The sequence below is a fragment of the Dipodomys merriami genome, unplaced genomic scaffold, assembly GCF_024711535.1.
Source record: "Dipodomys merriami isolate MVZ:Mamm:240054 unplaced genomic scaffold, mDipMer1.0.p SCAF_39, whole genome shotgun sequence".
NCBI lineage: Eukaryota > Metazoa > Chordata > Mammalia > Rodentia > Heteromyidae > Dipodomys > Dipodomys merriami.
This window is the reverse complement of record NW_027205492.1, coordinates 4699785-4724068: the sequence shown is the minus strand read 5'-3', so window position 1 is coordinate 4724068 and position 24284 is coordinate 4699785. Positions and strand designations below refer to the sequence as shown.

The window sequence follows — 24284 nt, the reverse complement described above, 5'->3', positions numbered from 1 at the left end:
CCCGGCACTGCCCACTGCCACTGAAAGCCCTCATCCAATAGGAAGAGTGGGTGTGGGAGGGACTTCCGATATTGTGCCGGAAGTAGGGCTTGCGTTACCACAGTTACCGCCGGGCGGGACCGCGGGGGTCTTTCCAGGGCAGCTCTGGGAACCTGAAGGACAGTGGGTGCGCGGCGGTGGTGGGCGCACCAGAAGGCGCTTAGTAAACGGAACACGGCCAATGTCATTTGCTAGTTGAGGAGACAGTGAAAAGGTCAGTTACTTTCATCAGGTCACACTGCCGGGCTAGCGCCGCCCTCAGCCTCTCGAGACTGGGAGTGGGGGTGGGGTGCCCGGGCTTTCCTATCAGCCCCAAATCGTCCTTGTGTCAGGAAAACTTACAGCACCTGGACAGTGAACGTGCTTTCCCATCACTTAGATTTCACCATTAGCATTTTACCGTACCTGCTGTTTATCACATCCATCTTTAAACCCTTTGATTCCTTTAGTCTGCCTTATTATTAGTAGTATTTGGTGGTACTGAGATTTGAACTCAGAACCTGGAGGTTGTTAGGCGGGAGCTGAACCACCTGAGCCACACCTGTTTTGATGCATCTAAATCACACATGTTAGTACACTTCTTCCTAAATAGCTCGAAATGCGTATTAACTCACATATTCATGACTTTCTCTTTTTCTTTCTCTCTCTCTTTTTTTTTGTTGCAAATCCTGGGGCTGAATTTGGCATGGATGCTGGCTCCTGAGCTCTTGTGCTCCAGGTTAGTGCTCTACACTTGAGCCATAGCTCCACTTCCAGCTTTAAGTGGTTAATTGGAAATAAGTCTTAAGGATTTTCCTGCCCCAGCAAGCTTTGAACCATGATGCTCAGATCTCAGCCTCCTGACTCATCTAGGATTACAAGTGTGAGCCACCAGTACTTGGTTTTAATGTTTTTCTTTGGTGTAAAATTAATATACAGTAAAATGCACAAATTTGAAATGTACTTTCACAGTTGGTCAAACAATTAATTTTAAAAAACCACATACATTAATGTACCTCAAGCAAGTGGATTACTCCAAAACCTGGAGCTGGGGATGTAACACAGTGATAGTTTGTCTACCTTTATGCCTAAGACTTTGGGTTCGTACAAACACACACACCAGAAACTTAAAACTCCAGGAAGATGGATAGTGTTTCTTCTCAGTCAAACCCTACCCCCGTACCACCTTCAGAGGCACCCAATATGTTCTGATATTTTCCCATAATAGACTTGATCTAGAGCTAAATAAAAATGAAATCACCATATCGTTTGCAACTTTATGTAAGACTTCTAATGGGGGGAGTAGAGTCTTTGAGAATCATTCATGTCCTTGGATATATCAGCAGTTTTTTTCTTTTTATTGCTGTGCAGTATTAACAATGTGGATGTCATAGTTTGTCCATTTTTCTATTAATGGACATCTGAGTTTTTGTTTTGCTTATTGTGAACAAGGCTGTTAGTAATCTGTACAAATGTCTTTGTAGACCTATATTTATTATATATCCTTCAGGCAGATATTTAGAATTGCTGTACCAAAGAGGTGTGTTGGGTTTTATAGTAACTATCAGATCTTTCTCAAAATGTGACATTTATTCTTGTACCGATAATATGTGAGAGTTCAGGTGGCTCCACATCATTGACCATGCTTGGTGTTTGTTTGGTGGTGTTTTTTTGTTTTTGTTTTTTTGGCCAGTCCTGGGGCTTGAACTCGGGGCCCAGGCCCTGTCTCTGAGCTTCTTTTGCTCAAGGCTAGCATTCTACCACTTGAACCACAGTGCTACTTCTGGCTTTTACTGTTTATGTGGTACTGAGGAATTGGACCCAGGGCTTCATGCTTGCTAGGCAAGCACTCTACCACTAAGCCACCTTCCCAACCTGTTTGGGATTTTTTTTTTTTTTTTCCAGTCATGGTGCCTGAACTCTGGGTCTGGTCACTGCCCCTCAGATCTTCAGCTTAAGGCTAGTGCTCTACCACTTGAGCCACAGCACCACTTCCAGCTTTTTTTGCTTATGTGGTGCTGAGGAATCGAACCCAGGGCCTCATGCATGCAAGGCAAGCACTCTACCACTGAGCTACCTTCCCAGCCCCTGGGTTTTGTTTTTTTTTTAACAGATTTTTTTTTTTTTAATTTGGTCTCAGCTACTCGGATGTATATGTAGTAGTATCTCATTATGGTTTTAATTTGGAATTTTCTAGTAACTAATGATGTTGAGTTTTTTGTTGTTGTTTTTTGTTTTGGTCAGTCATGGGGCTTGAACTCTGGCCCTGGGTGCTGTCCCTGAGTTCTTCAACTCAAGGCTAGTGCTCTACCACCTGAGCCACAGCGCCACTTCGGTTTTCTGAGTAATTTATTGGAGACAAGAGTCTTATGAACTTTCCTTCCCTGGCTGGCTTTGAACCAAAATCCTTAGATCTCAGCCTCCTGAGAAGCTAGGATTACAGGTGTGAGTCACCAGCACCCTATTAAGTATCTTTTTTTTTTTTTTTTTTGGTTGGTCATGGGGCTTGAACTTAGGGCCTGGGCACTATTCCTGAGCCATTTTGTGCTCTAGAGCTCTACCACTTTGAGCCATAGTGCCACTTCCAGTGTTTTGGTGGTTAATTGGAGATAATTTCACAGACTTTCCTGCCCCAGCTGGCTTTGAACTTCCATCTTCAGATCTCCGCCTCCTGAGATTATAGGCATGAGCCATTGGCACTCTGCTTGGTTATGTTCTTATCCATTGTGTATCTTCTCTTGTGAAAAGGCCTGTTAAAATCTTTTGTGTCTCCTTGTTTCTTACTTTGTTGCTTCTACTTTTCTTACTTTGTCTTACTTGCTCTTTATTTGCCTTATTATTGAGTTATAGAAATTTCAGTATTAAATTCTTTTCAGTTTTTCCACCTATCCTATGGAAAACACATTAATGAAAGATTTTGTAAACAGTGTCTTGATAAATCTCAAATCTATGAACCAAATAAGGTATCTCTTGATAGACTTCCAACCAGAAGTGTCCGAAAGATGTCTTTTACTTCATGCCCTCATTCTCCCTACATCCAATGTTCCATCCTCCATTAGACATAAAGAGGAATGCCATAAAGTTAGACTGATGTGGGTTCAAATCCCATCAGCTATGCTGATCATTTTGTACTTGTAGGCTTTTCTTTTGAAATTGCCTGCCCTCATCATTCAAGACCCAGCCACTCCCAGTGAAGACTTGCCTTCCTCCTCATTCTCTAGTGAACTACAGCCCTCATCCTCATCATCTTTCTAATATTTATGGCCAGGTCTGTTCCTGGAAGAGATCATTGTCTTTCTGATGTCTATGCTGTGCAAGTAGTCATACTCAATGTTTAATGAGCAGAATAATAAAACATCATAGCAGAGATGTTTGTGTTCCTACGTGTCATGCTGCTTAAATTCTGTGTAGTCCTGGGAATTTCTGTAACATGAGCTTTTTAGGGAATCATCTGAGCTGTGACCCCTCCTATTTCCCCGCAAAGCATAGGGTTCTACAAGGATGAGTTTGTTTGCCCTTCTCTCTAGAGCCTGTCATAATGTCTACTGGTAACAAGTCTATACAACAGAAAGAAACCACATTGTGGCTTGGAGATTAAAAGCTAGTCTCTATAACTCAAGAGTTGGCAACATACCATCCTCCCATCTCCAAGGGTACTATGTGCCCTTAGAAAATAGTCAGCTGGAGATGGTGACTCTGAAGGCCAGCCAACCCCCTGTGGTTTGGCAAGCAGAGAGGTCATTGTCTCCACCAGGAAGTGGTCCTGTGGTCTCAGCTGACCCTAGGCTTTTTCATACAGGGCTGGGGCTCAAAGCAAGTGAATTGAAGGTTTCCCAGAGACACACAAACAATTCTTCTCAAGAGGACTATAGATCTCTCTCTCCACACAGGCTCCCTCTCCCAAATCCCACAATCTTAGCATTGTGTGCCTGGGGTACTAAAAGACTTGTTGGCATGTTGATGGCAACCAAACTCATACAGCTTCCCATCATTTACTCTAGAGGAAAGCGGGGAGGGGGGGGGGATGACCTGAGAACTGAGAAGCCCTGCATAGCAGAACAGTTGTGTCACAGGCCATAGCAGGCTGAGCCAGTCAAGACAGGAACTAAAGTCCTGCTACTCTGAAGGAAGAAAGGGGGAAGGCACAAGAGGACGGGGACTATGCCATCTACATACAGCAAAGTCATAAACAACAGAAAAACCCTAGAGGCTAATGTAAGACCAGGCCCTGGCTCAGCTTAATAAATGATCTCAACTTGGACCCAAAGGCTTTTGGACAAAAGGTATAAAGCCCACAAGCTTCCTGGAGACTGGGAAAGGCTGAAGGACCCTCCAGCTTCCTTGGAGATCCCACATTGCTGTTTTTAAGAAGGGCATTTAAGAATGGTTTCTTACAATGGCCTCCTATAGGGTGACAATAGGCTCATACTGTAGGAAGACAGAAGTCCTGTCACTCAGCCTGTGTGACAGAGAGCTGTAAAATTTAGGCTGAAGCTCACTTATCCCATTGGTAGTATTCAGACATAGAAGGATGAGCAAAATGGAATGACTTTTTAATGCGAAAAACTGGTTATGTCACTTAAGTCTATAACCTCTCTTTTATACAACAATGGATGAGTTAATTCACATGCATGGCTCTACTTACCACTCAAATTGATAACTCATCTTTATTTTTCCAGCTCAATCCTCTTGACCGAATTCCACATTCATAGGTTAAGATGCACCTAGTCAACATGCCCTTCCCTTGGATGTCTCCAAAGCACTGCAAACTCAATATATCTCAAAACCAAATTTACACCTTTCCCAAACCTGGTTCATTTCTAAACTCCCCATCTGGGTGAGATGCCTCCAAACCATCCTGTTGCAGGAGAGAGAAACAATGGCAGCACACTTAACCCCTTCCTCTCACTCACCCATCAAAAATCTTTTGGAGGGCTGGGAAGGTGGCTCCGTGGTAGAGCGCTTGCCTTGCATGCCTGAGGCCCTGGGTTCGATTCCTCAGCACCACGTAAGCAAAAAAAAAAAAAAAAAAAAGCCGTAAGTGGCGCTGTGACTCAAGTGATAGAGTGCTAGCCTTGAGCTGAAGAGCTGAGGGAGAGCGCCCAGGCCCAGAGTTCAGGCCCCATGACTGGACCCAAAAAAAAGGAGCTGGTGGCTCCTATAATACTAGCTACTCAAGAGGCTGAGATCTGAGGATTGCAGTTCAGAGTCACCCCAGACAGAAAAGACTGTGAGACTATTCAGTAAACCAGCAAAAGGCCGGAAGTGGACATATGACTCAAGTGGTAGCTGAACAGCTTTGAGTGAAAAAAGGCCAAGAAGCAGTGCAAGGCCATGAGTTCATGCTCCCCCCACCAAAAAATAAATGAATCTTTTGGAATTGGTCTCCTAAGACTCTTTATTATGTCCACTTTTTACCCTTCCCTTTAGCCTATTTTTTTGCTGTTTTGAAATCTAACTGGCTAGTTTCTAAGCATCCATTCTGGTCTTATCCAATCAACAGGCTTCAGGGATCTTCTAGACATTCTTCTAGTTTATTCCTACTCATTGTCCAGGTTTTAGCTGAAATGGCACTTCCTCAAGGGCACCACCCTGGTGTCCACTCTGAATAGGTGAGCTGTTCCCTAGCACTAGTCAAAGATGCAATTTTACATTTGGGCCCCCCACAACACTATAAACTCCATGACAGTAGGGACTGAACCTTTCTTTTTTTTCCACAAGTATGCTTTACATATAATAGGTCTCAACATTTAATATTTACTGAATGACATTATTTATACCCTGCTTCAATCTAAGCAAGCTAACACCTGTCCTCTGGGCCACCATTATCTCTTGCACAAATTACTGTTATTTATCTGTCTTAAGCCTGCTTCCCTCCAGCATATTCTCTACATTTCAGCCAGAATTAGCCTTTAAACAAGCAAGTCCAACTACTTGTAATCCTTCATTACTCCCAATAAAGTTCAAACTCTTTTAACATGGCCTCTAACATGACAACTGCTAATTACCCAATGAATACTGTCCTCTTCGTCCTTAGTAACAAAACTCTGGTTTTGTCAAGACATCAGAGTGCCCTACCAAAAGGGCCATCCTAGCCTTCCCAGTAGCCAGGGTGCTTCTTGGAGATCTGTTGGGTAGTACAGATATCACATAGATGCACTGGCACTTCTTCAGTGACTTGAAAGGGTTGTCTTTCCAAAAGTGAGAATTTCCTTCTATCTAAAAAAAAAAAAAAAGAAGCCATGTCCCTGTCTATAAATAATGTCTGCAAATGAAACATTTCCCATGTTACCAAGTTCTGGCCAATGAGATAAAAGTGAGTGCTCTTGCTTAGAACTTCCAAAAATGCTTCATAAGGTAGAAATACATCTCAGGCTGTGCCTACTTTGCCCATCCCCCATTTTTTCTCCTGCTTCCTGCCTGTTTCAAAGTCGTGATGGTGACTGAGGTTTAGGCAGCCATGTTAAGACATGAGTAATCAATAAGCATGCAAGTTATGTGCTTGGTATGCCTGAGCAGAACAAGCCAAAAAGAAGCCTGGAGCTCAAGTAACTACAGAGCCTTATATTTTGGATAAGGAAATGTATTTTTATCTTTTAAGTCATGATCTCTTACTAGTAGTCAAATGGAAAGCTAATACAGGCTTCAAAATATTTTACACTGTGATCTTTATCAATCTTACCTCTTTAGGTTCTCAAATTCAACAACTTAACCAAATAGAATGCTCTTCAGTTCTTATTCTTTCCATCCAGTCTTCACAAACTGCTCCTGCCTGGATGGTGCCCCTTTCCCTGCTGCTTGGCCTGGAAACCCATAATCATCCTTTAGATCTCTGCTTAGAAATCAGCTCTTCAATTACCATGTAAGTTAGCAAAAGATGCCCCTAGTTCCTGGTGCCAAAGTAATACCTCATTATAGTACTTATTATACTGGGAACTGTGGTATTTACTTGCTTTTCTCTCATAGATAGTAAAATCCATGAGCTCAGGGACACTGCTTGCCCTTGCTCAGAACTATATTCCAACCTAGTGCCCAGCACTAGTATTCAATAAATATTCCTTACCAATAAATATTTCTTACCAAAACAAATGAGCAATTAGGGATACCGTACTGGTTAGAAAGCTAAGGACATATACAGGGTTTGATAACTATTGAAATGTGAAGGAGATGGAATGGTTGGTATATTATTATTTATTATTTATACCGTGCCCTGTCAAAAAAAACAAGGAGGCAGGAGAGCTGGAGTAGCACACACCTCATTTAGAGTGCTAAGTTCCTGTCCACTGAGAGACACTGGTTGAGGAAACGCTACTGGAAGACTACAAGACAGTTTGGAGGAGGGAGGAGTGCTAAGAAGAGAAGTGCATCTTGTCCTATCTCATCTTCCATCTACTCAGTTGCAAGTCCTACCTCAGGAATAAACCAAAACTGGTGGGAGGGTTGCTGCAAGAAAAGGTTAGCAATAAAGCAGAAGGAGGTTAATTCCCAGAAAGATACAATATCCCCCCATTCTCCTTTCCCAGTGCCAACTGCTAGTGTGTGGTCTTCTCTCAGAGTGCTCTGGCTGGCCTCGGGTCTCACATGGAGAACAGCCAGCTGTGTCCGTCTGCAGGAGGGACCCACTGCTAGCTGCGGGTTCTGGTCTCTGCCCCTCCATCACTTCTGTCCTCTTCCTCCTCATCGGACTGTGCCAAGGGTGTATCTGCTCCACCGTCACTAGGATTTGGACTGCGCAGGTTGGTGGAGGAGTCAGAGGACAAGGAGGAGGTCCGGGATGCGGTCCTGTCTGGCGTGGGCACTGGTAGGCTCAGCTCCTCTGCATGGTCACCCGCTCCTGCACAGAGAGAAAAGTGAGTCAAGGGTACAATATAAGGCTTTGTAGGACTCTTTAAAGAGATTATCTGGCAGAGAAACTGAAAGGAAGAGGAAGGCAGGTACTTGTCCAGAATTGCTTTGTTGACTCCCAGCTCCTCCTGAACACGTGCTTCAGCTTTGGAGTCAGGTCATCCAGGTAAGAGTTTGAGTTCTATCTACATCACCTGCTCAGAAGCTCTAGGCAAGTCATTTTCCCTCTCAAGAACTCTGCTCTTCCTGTTAAGGAAGGGATAAAATATAAGAATGTGTATGTAATGGCCAGCATAGTAGGCCATCAATAAACAGTAATTTTGCCAGTAATCTTAGCTTCTGAGGAGCCTGAGACCTGGAAGATCACGGTTCAATGTCAGCTCAGGCAGAAAAATCATGTGAGTCCCATCTCAAAGTAGCCAGCAAAATGCTGAACTACAGGTATGGCTCAAGTGGCAGAGATGTGGCTCAAGTGGTGCCAGCTGTTAAGCAATAAGCTGACTAAGAGTACAAGGCCTGAGTTTAAACCCCAATGTAGTTTCAGCTGGACTTTGCCCAGTATTGTTTTTCTGAAACAGGGTCTTTCTTCTTGCTCTGTAGTTCAGGATGGCTTCAAATTCAAGGTTCTCCAGAGTCCCCAGTCTAGGCATCATGGTTACGTGCCACCACACCTGGTTCAGTAGCACTTGTAAATAAAAGATTAGCTGCCTTAGAAGTTAAGCATATGGACTTTGTAGTCAGATAACTTTTCCAGTTTCTGGCTCTGTAGTTGAACTCTGAGATGAATTTCCTTCGTGTGTGTGTGTGTGTGTGTTTTACAGTACTGTGACCAAACTCAGCCTTATGTGTGCTAAGCAAGCATGCACACTGAGCTACATCCCCTAACTTCCTTCTTTATAAAATTAAAGGAAAGGAGCCTTGCACTGGTGGCTCATGCCTGAAATACTAGCTACTCAGTAGACTGAAATCTGAGGATCATGGTTTGAAGACAGCTCAGGCAAGAAAGTCCATGAGATTATCTCCAATTAGCTACCAAAAAAGCTGGAAGTGGAGGTATAGCTCAAGTGGTAAACACTAGCCTTGAGCACAAGAGCTCAGGGACAGCACCCATGCCCTTAGTTCAAGCTCCAGAATGTGTGTGCATACATACACATTGTGTGTGTGTGTATAAATAAATGGAAAAGACATTGTTAAGTCCACTAAAAAAAATAGATGTAAATTACCTTAGTACAGTACTAGGAACATAATAAATATTGATCAGTAAATATTATGGTAACTAAAAGTACTCAAGTTGTCTAATGGAAACACTGTATTTTACATTACTTTCACAAATATAAAATTTAAAATGATAAGGAGTTTAGTCATTCCTAGAGTTTTGGATTGGGGATTTGTAATCCAGTTCCCCTTAGAATTAACTTCCCTAAAACCAGAACAGGCAGCTCTTTTGCTGACAGAAATACCCACTTCCAGTTCCTCTGTGTATTTATTCTTCCCCAGCCCAGCCTGTTGGCCTCATTTCAGAACTCCAGTGAGCTCTGGCTCACTGGTGCCCCTGTCCCCAAAGCAGAGGGACATACCTGATGTCTGGGGGGTTGGTGGAGGATCTTCACAGGGCAAGAACACATCTGCTCCATCCTGATCCCCAAGATCAATAAGTTCTACTTGCTCCAATGTGTCCACGTTCACTTCCATGGATGAGATACTACCTATGGGGGCTGTGGATGAAGAAGGAGGTAAGTCAGGAGCACCCAGGCTGGGCTGATGGGATAATCAGTTACTTGTCAGATCCCAAGTTAGAAGCCGACTAGGCCAAGAAAACAAGGGGAGGGGCGGTCTGCGAGATTCAAGACCCACAAAGCATCCTCTCTATCCTAACCTGATTTCACTCTTAAGGACTTGAAACTTACGTCTTTGTGACTCAAGATGCAGGTGGGACAGTGGGAAGACAAATTCTGTCTCTGGCTGTAAAATGTCCTCGAAGAATTTCTGCCGTTCTCGAAGGCGGAGCTGCTGGCGCTCCAGGGCTGCCCGAGGATTTGGATCCATATCAGCCCCTGGAGGGTAAAGGAGCAAGGCAAGTACAATTGTGAAGAGGAGAGAGACCAGGGAGGCCTGGGCTTCGGGAGCCCCACTGCAGCCAGCATCCCAATGTTGAAACCTCTGCTTCCAGCCTGGACACCTCTGGCCTTAGCTGTTTTTTTTCTCTTCTCTAAAACAAAGCCCTAAAACAATGCTCTAAAACAAATTTCAAGTGTCATGCAGAGGCAGGGCCTGCCCTAGCTCCACAAAGGGGATGCTGGTTCCAGGCACAGGGAAAAAATCCTCTGTGTTCAGCGATGGCAGCCAATGGCTGTCAGTACCATGCCCTTCCGAGAGGGTCAGAGGAGCTGGTCCTGTTTTACTTAATGGACTCAGCTTCTCTCAGGAGGCCAGGGAAGAATACAGAGATGGTGGGGTAGAGTCTCCTGTTCCTCTCCGTGCTGCAACTGTTTCCTTCACATCCTTTGCCCTCTTTTTCTGTATACATGTACCCCATCACCACTATTCCCATCACCCCCAAACCCTTGCTCTGAAGTCACAGACCTGACTTCCAGACTTGGCTAGCACTAAGGAAATCATGTTTCTGGCCTCAGTCTCCCATTTGAAATGGCATAATTTTCCTATCTGCCTGAAATGCAAGATAGAACTCATCAAGGTGAGCTGTTCAGGGAAGGATCGTTCATCCCTTCTCAACACCTATTTGTCCTTTCCTCTGACACATCTGTCTTAGTTCCCTGCTCGTCAGTGAGGAGCACTTGGAGGGATGGGCCCTGGTTCTAATCCAGTCCAAGCCTCTTGAGCCCCTAGAAAGCTGAGAGCTTTCTAGAACACCAGAATTCTGGGCCAGCCTAGGCCCTGTGCATATACTGCCATCCACTGGTTCGCTCCTGGCACTCGGCTCGGAGCCCATCACTGGGGGTAAGGACCAGATTATCATCCTCAGCCACCTGATACACAGCAACCCTGACCTGCTTCACAGGCGCTGGGTCAGCTTCTGGGGGACCCAACTCGAGGGCCCAGCAGGGCCGAGGAAGTGTGGGGAGTCTGGCAGGGCTGGCCCCGGAGATGGGAGGCGCTGACGCTGACTCCAGGGAAAGGTTTAGAGCTGCCGCCCAGGTCACGCTAAAAATACCCAGGGCCCTGGGGCCGTCTGCGTCTAGGAGCAGGGAGGGGGGGAGCTCCAGAGCTTGGGGGGAGGGGGGAAGGGCTCCGGGACCCCCCTCGCTTCTCCCCTCCCCGGCAGCCCACCGGTCGCACGAGATGGAAGGGGCTGCGCCGGGGGTGGGGGTGGGGGCGCGGGGCCAAAGGCAGGAGCCCAGGATTGTTTACGCGACCATAGGTGCTGGGGCGACACAGAGATTTAGGGGCCGGAGCTGGAGAAATGGGGAACTCCCTCGCCCAGCCCCACCCGCCCCGAGTAGCGAGAGGCACGAATTCCCAAAAAAGGGACGCGCCGCGCCGGCGAGAGTGAGGGGGACCCCCCACCCCGTTCCACCGGCCCCTCCGCGGCACCTGCGCCCGCCGCCGGGCCCTACCTGCAGCTCGGCCCCGCTGACTCAGTCTGTCCGCTCCGGCGGGGCGGCGGGGGCGTGGGAGCGGGCGCGCCGGCCGGGGTGGGGCTGCGCCTCCGGGTCCCCCGGGGACCCGCGGCCCTGGGAGCCGGGAGCGCGGAGGAGGCGGGCGGCGGAAGTGGGGGAGGGGCCCTCGCCCGGCGGCGGGCACCGGCGCCCGGCCCTCGCTCAGCGGCGGCGGCGGCAGGCGGCCCCCGGGAGCGCGACTACTTGGACTTGCAGGGCAGGCAAAAAGTTGCCCGCCCGCATCCTTCCGCGCTGCGCCCCGCCGCCCCCTGCCTCGGCGCCCGCGGCGGTGCCTTGGCGGCGCCCCCGCCCCGCTCGGCCCCCGCACACTTGCTGCGCCCCGACGCCGGAGCGCCGCGCCCCGCCCGCCACCTCGCCGCACTTGCCCCGCTCTCGCGCGCTCGGCTCCACCAGGCGAAGGCGCCGGGGAACCTGCCGGAGCCGGGGCCGACCCGCTGCCACCCGGCCAGGCAGGGCGCTGACCCTGGAACTCACCCGCCAGACCCCGACTCCCGGCTCCGGGACTCGACACAGCCGCCGCCCAACCGAGCGAGCAATGGGTGGGGGGCCGGGCGGGCCCGGGCTGGCGGGGGCGAGCCGCCGCGCCGCGCCCCCGGACGCCGGCGAGGAGCCAGCGCCTCCCTCCCGCTAAGAGGGATGCTGGACGTCCAGCCCGGCGGGGTGCAGGGGCGCGGCGGAAACTGCCCCCTTCGCACCACCGCCCAGCCCAGTGCCAGAAGTGCTCAGTGTGCCAGTCTCTTCTCCCCCCCGGCCCCTCCCGTGTCTCCTGAGCTCCGTGGGCCTTGGGACCGGCCAGCGGGAGTGGGGGGAGGGAGGACAGGGATGTCCGTGCAGAATGCAGAAGCGCTCGATCACTGAATGATTTGTTCAACAAACATCCTCTGAACCAGACGGGAACTCGCTAGCGAGGAGTCATCCCTGGTACCTCCCTCTCCCTTGCCGCCCACATTAAAATACACCTCTTCCTGTGGATTCTTTCCTAAGCGTCTTTCCGACCCCACTATTCCTCTCCCTTTCACCATCCTCTCTGGCTTAGGGTCCCATTGTCTGGTTTTCCTGTACTCGCTCAGGCCCACCTACAAGCTTGGCCCGTTTAGAGCACCAGTCTGTTGTAATCCCCTCCACTGTCAAGAACAAAATCCAGGTGCTCGTGTTTGAACAGCTGGAATCTTGAAGAAATTAGTTCAACGGGGGAGGGAGGGGCGCACATGTGCAAAAAGATGGCTAGAAGAGTGAAAAGTCCTGTCACGCCCAGGTTTTCTTCTCAGAACAGCACAAATAAGTAAGTCATTAACTCTTGTATTACTGGGATTCAAAGCAAGCCTATGAGATAAAAAGAACAAGTAGCTTTCCCACTGGTTTACAACTGTGGAAACTGGTTTGTGTGAACCAGTGCATGAAGGGTTAAGAACAGGCATTGTCCAGACCTCTTAGGGCTGTAAATTTGACTGCAGCCTCTAGCCAGGAGCTCAAACATTCTCTGACCTTTTATTTCCTTACATATAAACTAGGAATGATTAATCCCTATAGTTTATGAGATAATATAAAATGCTTAAGTTTAGAACTTGGGCACTTGGAATATGTTCTGTAAACCTTCACTGTTTTGACTGTGATGAGTCTTGAGAAAGGGAAGGAACTGCTCTCTACCCCACATTTCTGAAATTATAGGAAGGGATCCCTCATGGTTAATGCTTTTAGGGAGATTATAATGTGTTAGTCACTATTATAAGTGTTTTACATATATTAATTCTTACACTTCACTCAAAAATCTGGTGAGGTAAGTGCTATTATTATGTCCAGTTTTCAGACAAAGAGAGATAGAGGACTGGGTGCTGGTGGCTCACACCTGTAATCCTAGCTACTCAGGAGGCTGAGATCTGAGAACTGTGGTTCAAAGCCATCAAGGGCAGGAAATTCCATGAGACTATTATCTCCAATTAACCACCAGAAAACTGGAAGTTACGCTGAGGTTCAAAGTGGTAGAGCACTAGCCTTGAGCAGAAGAGCTAGGGACAGTACCCAGGCTCTGAATTCAAGCCCCACTGCCAACAAAAGAAAATAAAAAAGAAAGTCATATTTTTCTCATTTTTAATCATTCTAAAAAAATATGGGGACTTCTATAAGGTTAGTAGAGGAGCTGGTATTTGAACCCAGGGGTAGGCTGCTTCAGAGACTGCTTGTAACCACTACTCACAGGCTTTTGCCTTGGTTAAGTTTCATCTTCCAAGTAATATTTTAGTAAGTTTGATTCCTCTTTCTCATTAATGGATGGGATAAATCTGTGTTCCCATTTTTTGGCACAGAAGACTGAAGCCCAGTCAGGAGTACAGTGGATGAAGATCTGCTCCCAAATTCATCTCCCTTGTCTATTTGACCTACATTCTCAGTCCCATTTTTCTCATGTTTAATCACTCTAAAGGATAATTGCTTGGTTGAAGAAGTGGTCCAAGTTGTAGAGTGCTAGTCTAGCAAGCACAAGGCCCAGAGTTCAAATCCTAGAACTGAAAATAAATAACACTATTGTTTACGTAATAAAAATTAGCAGCAAAGTATTGTGGGTTTATAGCATATTATATATTGTAAAAGAAAATGTGCAACAACAAATATAAAGGTGATAGGATGGAAGAACTAGACATGTGCTATTGTATGCTATACAAGAAGGAATACAGTATTACCTGGAGATAAACTGAGGTTAATAAAGATACATATTGTAAATGCAAGAGCAATCACTAAAACTTTTTTTTTTTTTGGTCGGTCGTGGGGCTTGAACTCTGGGCTTGGGCGCTGTCCCTGCACTCTTCAGCTCAAGGCTGAAGTGCTCTACCACTTCAGCCATAGTGCCTCTTCTGGTTTTCCAGTGGTTTATTGGAGATAAGAGTCTCATGGAGGTCTGGGAAGGTGGCTCAGTGGTAGAGTGCTTGCCTTGCATGCATGATGCCCTGGGTTCGATTCCTTAGCACCACATAAGCAAAAAAAAAAAAAAAACTCAGAAGTGGCAAGTGTGGCTCAAGTGGTAGAGCGCTAGCCTTGAGCTGAAGAGCTGAGGGACAGTGCCCAGGCCCAGAGTTCAGGCCCTACCACCGGACCCCCCCCCAAAAAAAAGAGTCTCACGGACTTTCCTGCCAAGGTTGGCTTTGAACCGTGATCCTCAGATCTCAGCCTCCTGAGTAGCTAGGATTACAGGTGTGAGCCACCAGTGCCCGGCTCACTAAAACTTTTTTATAAGAAATATAAGCTAGCACTTGCCTAGCATGCATTAAAGCACTCAGTTCAATCCCCAGCAATGAAAATAAAAGATACAATCAACAAGCTAATACAGGAGGTAATATAGAAGCCTAAGAGTATTGGAGTAGAGGCCAAGCCTAGTGGTACGCATCCGTATTCCCAGGAGGCCATTGGAAAGACTATGGTTTGAGGCTGGGGCCTCTAGCAGAAACATAAGACCCTATCTGAAAAAAAATAAGAAAGTATTGGCTACCTGCTTTCACTGTATTTGATGTCGGTATAATTTGTGGAGGGGAAGGGGAAAAACAAGTCGTTTAAATAAGGATACAGGTAGACCTGTTGCAACAATGAGAAGTACAAGTTGTCATGTGGAAAACGAACTTTACAACTTGGGGGGGGGGATTGGGTGGGGGATGAGGGAGGATGGGAAGGGTAAACAAAGGAGGAGGCTACAATGCTTGATAAGAAATGTACTTACTATCTTGCCCATGTAATTGTAACCCCTCTGTACAGTATCTTCACAAAAAAAAAAAAAAAAGAAAGTATTGGCTAGCAAGAAAAAGACCCTGAATTCAAACCGTAGTATTACCTAAATAAATAAATAAATGAATAAAAGTTCCTTTAACTATGAAGAAAGATATGGACTAAAAGTGAGTGGTGAGCTGGGTGCCAATGGCTCATGCCTGTAATCCTAGCTATACAAGAGGCTGAGATGTGAGAATCACAATTCGAAGCCAGCCCAGGCAGCAAAATCTGTCAAACTGTTATCTCCAATTAACTACCAAAAAAGTTGGAAGTAGAGCTGTGGCTCAAGTGGTAGAGTATGAGCCTTGGACAAAAAAAAGCTCAAGTGAAGAGCCTCTGAGGGACAGTGCACAGGTCCAGAGTTCAAGTCCCATGACCGACAAAAAAAAAAGAAAAAGCTCAAGGACAGCACCCCCTACCCTGAGATTAAGCCCAGGATGGGCACAAAAAATGTGAATGTGGAATAATATGTAATAAACTGCAGAGGCAATGTTAACATGAGTAAGGCACATATCAACAAGACAATTACCTGGGATACAGAGGGACAGCACAAAACGATAAAAGGTACAATTCACCAAGAAGACGTTAAGTGCTCTATAACTAGTACCAAAGTTTCAGAAACAGTGAAAACCAACAGACTTGAAAGAAGAAATAAAATCTGTACTATATTACACTTCTCTCTTGGTGATCAATAAAACCAAGCAGACCAAAAAAATGAGTAAAGAAAATCTTCCTATTAGGCTTACCATCTGAATGAACATTTTTATAACATTTTACCCAGCAGCAGAACAATCTTTTGAACTACATATACAATATTCAATGAAGTAGCATATTGTGTACATAGGAAATGGGCAGTGTGGGCTTAGAGAAGCATATAGTAAAAACCTAGATTGTATTAACAGAAGCCCTAGGCCTTTGATAATGCTGTGGTGGGGATAGGCAGAAAAAGTGAGGAAAATGCTATTGGAAAATAGGTTATGCCACAAAGCTTAGCCATCTGTTTCCTGCAGTGAAATGGGAAACAGAAAAAAGTATCAACAAGTTGGGTGATGTAGCTAAGAATGTTTCCTAACAGTACTGAAGGTGGCACCTGTTGTCTTTTTGCTGCTTATAGTAAAATACAGTAACAGTCCTGGATTGAGAGGGATAGTGCCTCCCAGAGGATGCTCAGCAATGTCTGGAGCCATTTCAGTTGTCAGAGCTGGGGAGGTTGCTACTGTCACCTAGCTAGTAGAGGCCATGTGCCAGGAGAGCCCCTCGAAAGCTGCCCCCCCACCCTGCACCAACATCAAAGAATTATCCTGCCCCCAAATGTTAACGTGTAAGAAAGAGCCAAGGCTTCATGGTTTGGGAAGTGCTCAGCCTTCTCCAAATGGCAAATGATGGTAACACTAAGAAATGGCTTCCTGGCAAAGCTCAAATCCAGAGTACTGCCAAGAAATCCTATTCCAAATATGCAACTGAGACTCTTGACTGTGAAATCTTATGTTAACATCTCAGGGAGTGTTTCAGAGTACTATTCAGAAAGATAAGAGAGATCCACACAAATTATAATCGTGTCCTGCAGACCCTCTGATTCAAACAACAGGGATTCTGGAAGCTTGTCTGTTGGCCATCCTGGCAGAAGGCTATAGGAGAGAGAGGACACATGTAGGCATGTCTTGTGTTTAACAGACTGGATATAAGTAATACTCAAAGCAATCTACAAGTTTTTATAAAGGATTATATCCAGAAACATCTCTACCTTGAACTTAGAGAGATAGAGTTAAAAAAAAAATTTAAGGGTTTCAGGTTCTGATCTGGAAATTTTATTTAAAAAAAAAAAAAAAAAGCGTGAGCAGGTGGCTCACGCTTGTAATCCTAGCTACTCAGGAGGCATGGTTCAAAGCCAGCCTGGGCAGGAAAGTCCATGAAACAACTTATCTCCAACTAACCATCAGAAAACCAGAAGTGGCACTGTGGCTCAAGTGGTAGAATGCTGGCCTTGAGCTGAAGAGCTAAGGGACAGAGCCCAGGACCAGAGTTCAAGCCCCACAAGCGACCAAAAAAAAAAAAAAAAGATTGACAAAGAATATGTAGAAAAGACACAAACTATCAATCAGGAATGCAACAAAAAATGAAAGATGGCAAAGGGCTACCAGGGACAAGTGCTACACAGATGAAGTTGACAATTTTGTGGAGGACCAACTAATTCTTTGAAAAGTACAACTGGCCAAAATGCACCCAAAATGAAACAGATAAGTACAAATGAAATCTATAGTTTATTTATTTGTTTTGGTCAGTCATGGGGCTTGAATTCAGGGCCTAGATGCTGTCTGAGACTTTTTTGCTCAAGGCTAGTGTTTTACCACTTTGAGCCACAGAGCTATTTCAGTTTTCTGGTGGTTATTTGGAGATAGGAGTCTCACAGACTTTTCTGCCTGGGCCTGGCTTTGAACCACAATCTTCAGATCTCAACCTCCTGAGTAGTTAGAATTATAGGTGTGAGCCACCAGTGCCTAGCTTAGAATCTGTAGTTTAAACTATGCGAAACAATCTTTTTTGTTTGTTCTTTCTTTCTTTGCAACAGGCTTTTGCTAAGTAGCCAGGTTATCTTCCAACTTACTTTCCTTCTGCCTCAGCCTTCCCAAATCTGGGATTATAAGAACAAATCACCATATCTGACATAAGGAACTCCTGAAAGAGAAATCATTAGGCTGAGATGATTTTAATAGAGGATTCTACCCAACTTAGTGTGTACCCCAGGCTGGTCTCAAACTCATGATTCTCCTGCCCGCACTGCCCAAGTGCTGGTATTACAAGTATGTACCACCAGGTCCAGCTACCTCAATGTATTTTATGAGACCAGTATTACATTGGTATCAGTGGAGCTGCATGAAGTAAGACATAACAAAACACATACAATTTCACTAAAGTTATCAAATTTGAGGGTATAATTGGCAATAGCATTTATTATTTTTTTGATTGTTCATAGGATAAGTAGTGTTGAACTTTCTTATTTTGTCATTGTTGTCTGAGACAGAATCTAACTATGCAGCCCAGTCTGTCCTGGAACTTTCTATATAGCCTAGGTAGGCTTTGAACTCATGATCCTCCTGCCTCAGCCTTCTCATCACTGGGTTTATCCACACTGGCCCCACTTTCACTTCTAATACTGGTAATTTGTGTCTTTCATTCTTTTCTTTCCTAAATTTGTCTTTTTTCTGTGCTTCCTTTTTCTTCTTTCTCTGCCTTCCTTTCTCTTTTTAATCTTTTCTGCCTGCCCTTTCCTTCCTTCCTTTCCTTCTTTCCTTCCTTCCTTTCTTTCTTTCTTCTTTCTTTCTTTCTTTCTTTCTTTCTTTCTTTCTTTCTTTCTTTCTTTCTTTCTTTCTTTCTTTCTTTCTTTCTTTCTTTCCTTTCTTTCTTTCTTTTAAGGTCTGATAGTTTCTTTCAAAGAATCAGCTTTGGGTTGCACTAATTTTTTTCTGTTTTCCTATTTTTAATTTCACTTATTTCTGTTCTCACATTTTATCCTTTCCTGATTGTTTTAGACTTAAATTGCTTTCTTTTCTCATTTCACAAGGTGAAAGCCAAGATTGATTTTAGATCTTCCTCTTTTCTAATACAATATATGCATTTAATGCCATACAATTTCCTGTGAGCACAATTTTGCTGCATCCTACAAATTTGGTAAGCTGCATTTTCATTTAATTCAAAAATAATTTAACATTTCTGTTGTGAATTCTTCTGTGATTCATGTGTTAATGAAATAGTGTTTAATTTTCCAATATTTTGAGATTCTTTCACACGTCTGTCATTGGTTTCTAGTTTAATTCTACTGTGACCAGAGTTTTTGTTTATGGCTCTGTTTTACATTTGTTCAGGTATATTTTATGGCACAGAGTGTGTTTTATCTTTACTGTTGCTAGGTGAAGTGTTTTATAAATGCCTATTAGATCAAGTTGGTCGATGACAGACTTGGGCCAACTATAACTTTTACTGATTTTCTGCCTGCTTGATTTGTCAGTTACAAAAAAAAAATGGTTGTAAATCTAACTATAGTAGGATTTATCTATTGCTTCTAGGAGAAAGATAATGTCTTCTTGGAGCATGGACTCCTTTATTATTTAATGCCTGCCTTTATCCCTAATAACACTATACTACGTCAACAGTACCATATAACAGGGAACAATATCTCTCATAAAATTAGACATGACAATTTTCAACAGATCATAGTAATCCCTTTATATGTGGGGATATTTTCAGAGACACCTCCAGTGAATGCCATACAGAATCCTGTGTGTATGGCTCCTTCCTGTACATACATATCTTCATAAAGTTTAACTTACAAAGTTGGCACAGAAAGAGATTGGTAAAAACTAATACAAATGTAACAATCTGTAACAACATACTGCAGTACAGGTTATATGGATGTGATGGTATTTTACTGCACTTTCACTTCTCACTTAGCACTTGACAGCCTCCCTTTGGCATATCCAAATCGCCAGCCTCATTCCTCTTGGGCACTGGCACAAGTATTAAGTGAAATATGGGTTACCTGAACACAAGTGCTACAGTGACAGATGTTCTGATAACTGACATGGCTACCGAGTGATTAAAGTAGGGGCAGTGATACAGCCACCCAACTTGGCAGGATGATTCACCTCCTGGGCAGGATGAAGCCAGATATCACCAGATTTCCATGCAACCCAGAATGGTGGGCACTGTTTATATTAGAGAGATTTCATTTAATACTTTTGGATCACAGTTGACTGCAACTAACTGAAGTCATGGAAGATGAAACCAAGGGTGGTGGGGGCCTACTATGTCAGCAAGCCCAGAAATATAAACCAACAAAAATGAAGTTGCTCAGGGATACAAGTCATTTAGTATTCAAAAAATCAAATTTACAATCCTCTTGCCTCAGGTCTAGGATTACAGGTGTACACCACCATGCCCAGCTCACTGTTTACATAATCCTTTTGAAATGGTAAAAGGTTCTATTGTTCCTTAGGCATACACTTTAGTTCCTTGTCATAAAGATTTTTTTTTAAAATCCTGGTCATGAAGTTTGAACTCAGGGCCTGGATGCTGTACCTGAGGTCTTTTGCTCAAAGCTAGCACTCTACCACTTGGATCTACAGCTCTACTTCCTGTTTTCCGGGTGGTAAACTGGAAATAAGAGTCTCAGAGACTTTCTTGGGCTGGCTTTGAACTGATCTTCAGATCTCAGGCTCCTGAGTAGGTAGGATTACAGGAGTTAGTCCCAGCACCCTGCTATAAAGGTGTTCTTGAGCCAGGCGCCGGTGGCTCATGCCTGTAATCCTAGCTACTCAGGAGGCTGAGATCTGAGGATCGCAGTTCAAAGCCAGCCTGGGCAGGAAAGTCCGTGAGACTCTTGTCTCCAATAAACCACTAGGAAACTGGAAGTGGCACTGTAGCTCAACTAGTAGAGTGCTTGCCTTGAGCGCCCAAGCCTAGAGTTCAAGCCCCACGACTGACAAAAAAAAAGATGTTCTTGATTAGTCCAGTTCTTCCCAGAACCCAAGTTGATTGTAAAGTGACTAACAGAGAATGGCTTAGAGCAGAGACACAGACAACAAGGAGACAGGGACACCACGCTTTTCTACTGCCTTTAATCTGTAGGGCCAGCAGAAATAGCTTTTCAGCACCTCTTAAAATTGTGAGGGCACATGTGCGCGCACATACACAATGAGTACATGCAAATACTGGCTGCCTGTGAGTAAAATCTTTCCATGATTGTACTTATGTCAGTTTCCTATCTTGACACCATAGCTTTGAATGGTGTCACCACTAATAAACCAGTATAGGAGACCTTTCTGTACTATTTTTGTAATTTCCTCTGACTATAATCATTTCAAAATCTTAAGAATAATAGTTTTTAACTGTGAGAAAAGACCTCTGAACTCCAAAATTCTTCTGGTAGGCTGCAGGTGCACAAAAACTGAACCATTTAACTGCAAATGTAGATGCCAAAATAAAATAAAATAAAAAGGTGACTCAGAATAAAGTCAAAGGCAGAGTCAAAACTCCTTAGCTGGAAAAAAAGGGGAACAGTGGGGATGAAAATGTGAATAATGAAATCCATTGTTTTGCACTATATATATGAATATGAATATACGTATATATGTGTTTATATTGTGTGCATTTATGTATGTATTTGTATGTGCTAGTCTAAGGGTTTAAACTCAGGGCCAGGGCGCTGTCCTGAGTTTTTTTGCTCAAGGCTAGCACTCTACCATGTGAGCCATAGCTTCACTTCTGGCCTTTTGGATGCTTAATTGGAGATAAGAGTCTTATGAACTTTTCTGCCCAAGCTGACTTTGAGCTGCAATCTTCAGATCTCCCAAGTAGCTATGATTACAGGCATGAGTCATCAGTACCTGCAATATATAAGTTTTTAAAGAGAAAGAAAAAAAACTAAGATGATTTTGTATACAAATCCACAAGTTGATTTTAAAATGTACAAGAGGGGCTGGGAAGGTGGGTCAGTGGTGGAGTGCTTGCCTTGCATGCATGAGGCCCTGGTTTGATTCATCAGCACCTCATAAGCAGAAAAAGCCAGATTTGGCTCAAGCAGTAGAGCACTAGCCTTGAGCTGAAGATCTGAGGGACAGCACCCAGGCCCAAAGTTCAGGCCCCACAACCAACAAAAAAATAAATTAAAAACAAATCAAATGTACAAGAAAGGTAAATGAAATACAATACCCAAAATATGATTGCGTGTGTGTGTGTGTGTGTGTGTGTGTGTGTGTGTGTGTCTTAGGACTTGAACTAAGCGCCTGGACACTATTCCTGAGCTTTCTTGATCAAGACAAGTACACTATAATTTGACCCACAGCACCACTTATGGCTTTTTTGGGTGGATCATTGAAGATAAGTATCTCAGAGACTTTCCTGACTAGGCTGGGTTTGAACCACGATCCTTAGATCTCAGCCTCCTGGATAGCTAGGGTTACTGGAGTAAGTCACCAACACCTGGCCCAAAAGATTCTTTTAAAGGAACAGAAAAGTTGCAGAACTTACTAATTTCAAGTATTACCATAAAGTTACAGTAACCAAGGTAGATTATAAGATTTACTTTAAAAGAATCAAAAGGAAAAGTCATGCTGTATAGACTAAAAGATCAGAGCAGAATCAATTGACTTTTTTTTTTTCAGTTGTGGGACTTGAACTTTGGATTTTCTAGTGGTTAATTGGAGATAAGAATCTCATAGACTTTCCTGAGCAAGCTGGCTTTGAACCATGATCCTCAGATCTCAGCCTCCTGAGTAGCTAGTATTACAGTGTGAGCCACCAGCATGGGGCCTTCAATTGACTTTTTTTTAAGACGTGATCTCCCTGAGTAGCCCAAATTAGCTCTGAACTCAAAATCCTCCTGCCTCTGCCACCCAAGCATTAGAATCATAGGTATGTGCTACCACACTCTTATTGTATGTTAGTTTTTTTGTCAAGTTGAATATATAATTACTATATGATCCAGTAATTATATTCCTAGATAGGCATTCCAATGAAATAATCTGTATCCCAGCCAACCTCTAGTGCTCACTCCTTTAATCCTCATTATACTCAGAAGGCTGAGATCTGAGTTTCATGATTTGGAGCTAGCCAGGCAGGAAAGTCGGCGAGACAACAACAACAACAACAAAAAGAGGGATAAATGCCTTACTGCAGGGTTAGGTTGTAACACTGTTGCCTGTGTGCTTCTCCCCTGCCCCACCATACTTCCTGGAGACCCAACCCTGCTGCTGTCACACATTTCAGTGATGTCACAGCTCCCCTGCCCGGCAGCCTCAGCAGCACCCATGAGATGCCCAGGCCGAGTGCTGGCTGAACTGAGAGAGGCAGGGCGCAGGCAGTGCCCAGGCCAGTCTTGCTTTTTCAGGAGTTGAGGCCTCACAGCCACAGCATGAGTCCATCCGAAAAGAAGAGGTCCAAGAATATAGTGATTTTCAAGGTCAGACTTTTGACTGGAGTCTGGGTGATTTCCTTAGAAAGGGCCTTAACAGAGAATCCAGCCTTAACCAGGATGGGGGCTTTCCAGTCTAGGGAAGAGAGAAAGATAAAGGGTGAAAAGAGATCTGGAACGCTCAAATGAGTTCTGCCTCCAAACTAAGATGATTAAAACTCCCATCTGGGGTCGGTCAGGTTATCTCAACCAAATGGGGTGGCTTAATAGAGGTGTTGGGGAAATGAGGATTCCTCCTGACTCACTCCGTCTCTGTCTCTGTCTGTCTGTCTCTCTCTCAGATCCAAGAAAACAAACTGCAGGACAAGACAAAGCAACCTGCCAGCAAACTAATTGAACGCGACCGACTTAAAATGGTGAGAGGCCCCATTCTGGCCCCAGGTTGGGGGAAGCTGGGTCCCCTACTCCATGCTGCCCCTGGTTACCTAGCAGGTTGCCAAGTGGAATAACCCAGAGGAGTCAGCAAACCCAGCCCTGCACCAATCTGAATCAGGGGGGCAGGGGAGTGGGAGGCTATCCCAGGACAAGTAGAGCTTCTATTTTCTCATTTCTCACCCCTCCTAGGTGTTAAGAAATTTGTCGTTCTTGAAGCTACTCAAGAGCTCGAACCATCGGATCCAAGAGCTGCATAGCTTGGCTAGAAGGTGCTGGAATTCAATAATCAGAGTTCCCAAGATGCTCCAAATCTCCTCTGGGTGAGCTTAGCCTACCTGTGACCTACACAATGGTCCCACTAGCTGTCTTTACTGGGATGAGGCACTGTGCTAGGGAATTTAGAGTATAATGTTCACTAAGGTTCCACATCACAGGCATTTTTATACCTATTTTACTGATAGAGGGACTGAGGCTCAAGAGGTAAGTGATTGTGCTTAGTTAAACTGAACTGGTAAGTGGCAGAGCAAGGATCTGAAGTCACTCCTGTCTGAAATCAGAGCTGTCACCATAACAGGGGTCATCCTCCTCCTCCTCCTCCAATTATGGGAATAACCACAATCTCGGTGCTGTGTATGGGGGAGAGGTCACTCTCATCAACCGAACTCTAGCCTTCAGACTGGCCACTGAAG

At 44.7% G+C, this 24284-nt stretch overlaps 3 protein-coding genes across 4 annotated transcripts in view; 1 reads left to right on the top strand and 2 right to left on the bottom strand.

Annotated features, from left to right (window-relative positions):
• Positions 1-7186: 7186 nt before the first annotated feature.
• Positions 7187-11723, bottom strand: Dbndd2 (dysbindin domain containing 2). Its single transcript, XM_069989845.1, is given in 5 exon segments — positions 7187-7852; positions 9441-9578; positions 9771-9917; positions 11439-11610; positions 11613-11723. Coding segments are annotated over 5 exon segments (777 nt in total). The 3' UTR covers positions 7187-7643.
• Positions 9830-24284, bottom strand: part of Sys1 (SYS1 golgi trafficking protein) — a 26969-nt gene continuing 12514 nt past the window's right edge. Inside the window, exon 4 of one of the 2 annotated variants that reach the window (XM_069989848.1) lies at positions 9830-9917. In XM_069989848.1, the coding sequence (XP_069845949.1) occupies positions 9911-9917 (7 nt within the window). In that variant the 3' untranslated portion in view covers positions 9830-9910. Of the gene's footprint in view, positions 9918-19449; positions 23297-24284 lie in introns of those variants that run through there. The other variant, XM_069989849.1, reaches the window with a different exon arrangement.
• Tp53tg5 (TP53 target 5) overlaps positions 23065-24284 on the top strand; it is a 3335-nt gene continuing 2115 nt past the window's right edge. The window contains exons 1-3 of the mRNA XM_069989846.1: positions 23065-23208; positions 23502-23576; positions 23785-23915. Coding sequence (XP_069845947.1) covers positions 23161-23208; positions 23502-23576; positions 23785-23915 — 254 coding nt within the window. The 5' untranslated portion in view covers positions 23065-23160. The remainder of the gene's footprint in view (positions 23209-23501; positions 23577-23784; positions 23916-24284) is intronic.